Source organism: Atta colombica, unplaced genomic scaffold (genome assembly GCF_001594045.1).
Source record: "Atta colombica isolate Treedump-2 unplaced genomic scaffold, Acol1.0 scaffold141, whole genome shotgun sequence".
In the NCBI taxonomy this organism is placed as follows: Eukaryota; Metazoa; Arthropoda; class Insecta; order Hymenoptera; family Formicidae; genus Atta; species Atta colombica.
The window spans coordinates 1,193,452-1,198,254 of NW_017259230.1; the positions used below are offsets into that span (position 1 = coordinate 1,193,452).

Genomic DNA, 4,803 nt, shown 5'->3' on the forward strand with positions numbered 1-4,803 from the left:
GTGTGTGTGTGCATTTATATCATGGAGTTTTTAATTAATATATTTAAATAAAATAATTTTTTATTTGAAGCAAATAAAAATTTAAAATATGTAGTTTTTAACTTTACATCATATTTATTTTATTTTATTTATTTAAATTGTTTCTATAAATAAAATTCCATTTTGTTATTAAAATTTAAAATAGAAAAATAGCAAAATAAATTCTTTTGCATACTACGAAATAATTTCTGTTCATTTTAAATTGAAAATTTTTAATGTAAATTTTGTCATTCGAGATTACAATTTTTCGATACTTCTTCGTCAAATTTAAATTTTAGATGTATTCAGACTGAATAATTTCAAAACAAAACAAACTGCAGAAAATTTGCGAACATTCGAATAAATGTTTTATTTGGTCTATATTTATGACATTTTGTAAATATCATGTTGTACATACATTGTTTCCCGTTACCCGTTACAATATACTACAAACATGTTGCACACGTTCGTAACCGAATGTGGCTTTCCAGCTCGCCAGTCACAATCGATTTTGCGAAATTTACGCGTTCCCGCAAAAGCGAGACGCAAAACTGATATTCATCTCTCAACGCGACGCTGAGCGATACCAGTTTTGGCACCGCATCCAGAACTGGTCCAGATTGAAATCGTCAGTAGGCAAGACAATCTCGCTTCGAAGATTATAACTTGCGATGAAAATGTCAGTATTGAAAATGTCAGAGTCGCTTAGCGTAAATTTAATGTGCTGACCAACATGACTTTGATTTCGCGCTAAATACAATATAATATTGTAATGATATTGTCACGATAATCTGTTAATATTTTGATCATTATATTACATGTACATATAAATGATAATTTAATAATAAAATTAGATTTAATAATAAAATTAGATTTGAAATCAAATTTAAAATGTAATCATATGTTTATTGAATTTGTTTTCTTTTTATTCGCGCTTACGTTGGTCAAATGAATAATGTAAAAAATATATATAATTTTCTTTTTAAAACTAACATTTTGCCACGTCGAAGCCTCAACGATTTCTTTAACATTTGCAAACACAGTAGATTCGAAAACGACATGAAATTTCCATTTTATTCCGTTCACATTTTTCTATTGTCACTAAATGTCTAGCACTTTGCATTTATTTACATCACTATCACAAAACTAAAAGTTTTATGGTACGATTTAAATCCAGATTACGAAAGTCTAAATTTTATTTTTAAATTTAAATTATCGTTAACTGACTTTTTAATCAACCATATGAAGCTCTTATTCAAAAAATCTTTAATTAATAGTACTGGAAACTGTTCATTAGAGCAAAAGATTTATTTTATCATTTATAAAAATATCAAAGCATTAATAAATAATTATTAAAATATCAAATTGGACAAACGTTATTTCAAAAGTTTAATATTTAAAGAACTTATTAATGGATTGTATGTCTGTGTCAGATTTTACTTTGATATTTATTGCTAAATAAATGTTGCTTAAATTGGAATCCAGCTATTTATGCAACTTTATTAAAAATCAATCAATACTTAATCATCAAATCTTTCGAATTTTTATAAACTTATTAAATTAAAATAGAATTAAAATTAAAAGAGTGCTAATATTTCGATTATTAAATCACAATTTTATGATTTGACGTTTCGATGATTTCTTTGGCAGCTAATATAGCAAATTCGAGAACAACGCAAAATTTCCATTTATTCTGCGTTCGCATTTCCCGTTGGCGTTTATAAACGGGGTGTCCGTCGGTGGTGTATTCGAAGTGCGACGGAGTGACGTGTATGCACGAAGCGCGACGTGGTCCACGTTATTATATAAAGAGCGAACACGCGACGTACCATGGATACGTAATTTATGAAAATACAGAAAACTTTGCAGCAAGGTCGCGCAAAATGCGAGCCGAGAGCCACATCGATCGAACACGGAAAACTATAAAACGAAGATAGCATCGCTCAGGACAAAAATAACTGTAGAAAAGTGTTGTTTTTATTAGCAATCAGTCTCTTGAGTTTGTGATTCAATTTTACTTTGATAAAACGATAGATCATATTTTCTGAATAAAATTGAAATTTATGAAATATGAAATTACATAATTCTGAAGCAACGAAATAGTTGTGTAAATGTGTATTACTAATATTATATTATTATTATTATTATTATTATTATTATTATATTAAAATTTTGTTGAAAAAAAAGAGATTTAAAGCTTGTAATGACGCACAATACGAGAACAAATAGTGAAGCATTATTTCGGAATACCTTTTTCCTTTTTTTCTCTCCCTCTTGAAAAGTACATTTGTTGTTAGTTCACTCGTTTCTACCTTCTTTCGCGCCTTTTACCCTAATTGGACATTTAAGAACAGCACGAAGCTTTCGGGAGCATCTTTTGGATAGAACCGGAATTCTTTTGAAAGAAACTAATGGCAAGTTCTCTCTCCTTTCTTTCTTTTTATTGTTCTAAATATAAAAATTTCTTGAAGATTTAAGAGCCATGTATCGCCCAATCATTTTAACAACCCGCTAACAACTTCGCTATATATCTTTATATTAAATTATTTGGCAACGGATAAAACAGCATTTGAAAAAACAGCTAATATAACAAACGAGCGATATTTCAAATGTACGTCTCATTCGTGAAATTATATTGTTTACATAATATAGCAGAAAAAAAAATGTAAGTCATATTCCGCGTATAACAAGATATTTAGGATTGAACAAATTTAGGCGATTTAGCGATTTTTCTATAATAAAATATTGATTTATACTCTTTTTTTTTCTACGTTTATATAATACATGATAATGAATTTATTTTGTCAATTTCTAGTTTCTATATTACATTGTACTATATTACATTGTAACTAGTGAAAAAAAGAATTTATTAATGATAAATGGTATTAAAAAATAATAAGAATATAATTTCTTGTCATGTATTTATATATTAATTAATATATTAATATATTAATATATTAATTAAAAGTTTATATAAAAATAAGAATATATTGGATGAAGATATTAATTTTCTAAAGATTTTAATTAATCGGGATCTAAAATTTCATTCATAATAATTACAAGACATAAAAAAACGACTCACCGGTACAACATGCGCTCCTGACGATCGGCTTCGCGATAAATCTTGTAGTACATCGCGATCATGATTATTCCTGGTACCCAGAAGCTCACACTGGAACTGACGACAGCATAGAACTTGTTGACTTGAAACACACACACATCCGGATAGTTTCTTCTGTACTCGAGATGTTCGTTCGTAGTATACCATCCTGCGAAGATCGGTAGGAAGCTCATAACAGTCGGGAAACACCACACGACGCTCAACATGGTTCCCAATCTCACGTTTGTCATGATTAACGGATAGTCCAATGGTTGGACGATTGCGTAATATCTATCGACGCTGATGCAGCAAAGGTGAAGGATGCTGACAGTGCTGAAGAAAACATCCAACGAATTCCACACATCGCACATGAAATACCCGAATAACCAGCGTCCAAAAAGTTCCACGGAAGCGTTGAACGTCATGGCGAACAACGCCACTAACATGTCTGCCAAGGCCAGCGAAACCACGAAGTAATTGGTGATTACCCGGAGTTTGCGGTGTCTCATAACAGAGACAATGACCAATAAATTGCCGAGGAGAGCACAAAGGATGATGAATATCATAATGAAAGCTTTTAAAGTTAACAAGAGAACATATTCGATATCGTGATGATTTTTGCTGATGTTTCGCTGGCTGGTGTCGAGAAGAAAAGTGCTTAGTAGATTCGCAGTGTTGTTCAGATCCGTCTCGTTAAAACCCATCTTGAGGAACTGAAGTTTTTCTCACGTTTCAACTAGCGATCGTCTTTCGATGACTTTTCTCTCGGCTTCTTCCTTATAGCTAATGTGCAATCGATCCATTTATAAAAGTCAAGTTATAGTTTCGCCTAGGCGATGTTGTAGATCGCGAAGTTCTTAATTTGCGTCAAGATGATTTATTTAGAGTGTTTTTGTGACTCACTTCTCAATAAAATCCAAAATAAGAAAATTAGACGAAAATATATCTCGGAAAATAAGCTTCATTGAGCTACTTGGATAAATTGGTACTTGAGCTTCTAGATATTTCGTATACTTGAGTTTTCTTGAGCTAATGATTGTCCGCTTATATGAGTTCTTGTGAACATAAATCATAATTGCAGATTTCTTTTCTTATATTTTGTTGCTATTATTATTTTATACAATTGTAGTTGTAATTTTTTCCGAATTTCGACATCCAAACGAGATTTTCATGCAGCATATTTTTCATAGATTTTAAAGTATCTTCATACAATGATAACCTGTGAACAAAATATGTGCACAAATATACATAAAAAGCGAAATAAATAATGTAACAATTTTAAACGTATGCAAGAGTCTTATATATTTACAAATCTTGTATATCTATAGTCGTATATCTTAATTTATATAAAAAAATTATTTATTTATGTTCGCAAAATACATCGCAATGCAAAATGATTTAAATTAGTAGTTTGAAATTAAAATGTACGTAGATTAATAATATAACATTATTATGTACAATAATATAATATGTATAACACTGATTTTGTACAAGATATATAGTGGATTTTCTTACTTTTTATATATGAATTTTAAAAATAATCTCAAAAATTATCTATAACATTTAAAAGTAATTTTATTGAAATTTGATGAATATTTCAAATTGGCTAGAAATGACTTAGTTATTTCAGTGATTTTCAATTTTGATAATTGATTGTTAAGAAAAACTCATTTTTGCTTGTTCTA

General features: G+C 29.5%; 1 protein-coding gene across 1 annotated transcript in view; it reads right to left on the reverse strand.

The window, feature by feature from the left end:
* The window catches only part of LOC108684902 (octopamine receptor beta-1R-like), a 53,127-nt gene extending 49,305 nt beyond the window's left edge, over positions 1-3,822 (reverse strand). The window contains exon 1 of the mRNA XM_018189440.1: positions 3,101-3,822. Coding sequence (XP_018044929.1) covers positions 3,101-3,822 — 722 coding nt within the window. The remainder of the gene's footprint in view (positions 1-3,100) is intronic.
* Between the last annotated feature and the right edge of the window lie 981 nt (positions 3,823-4,803).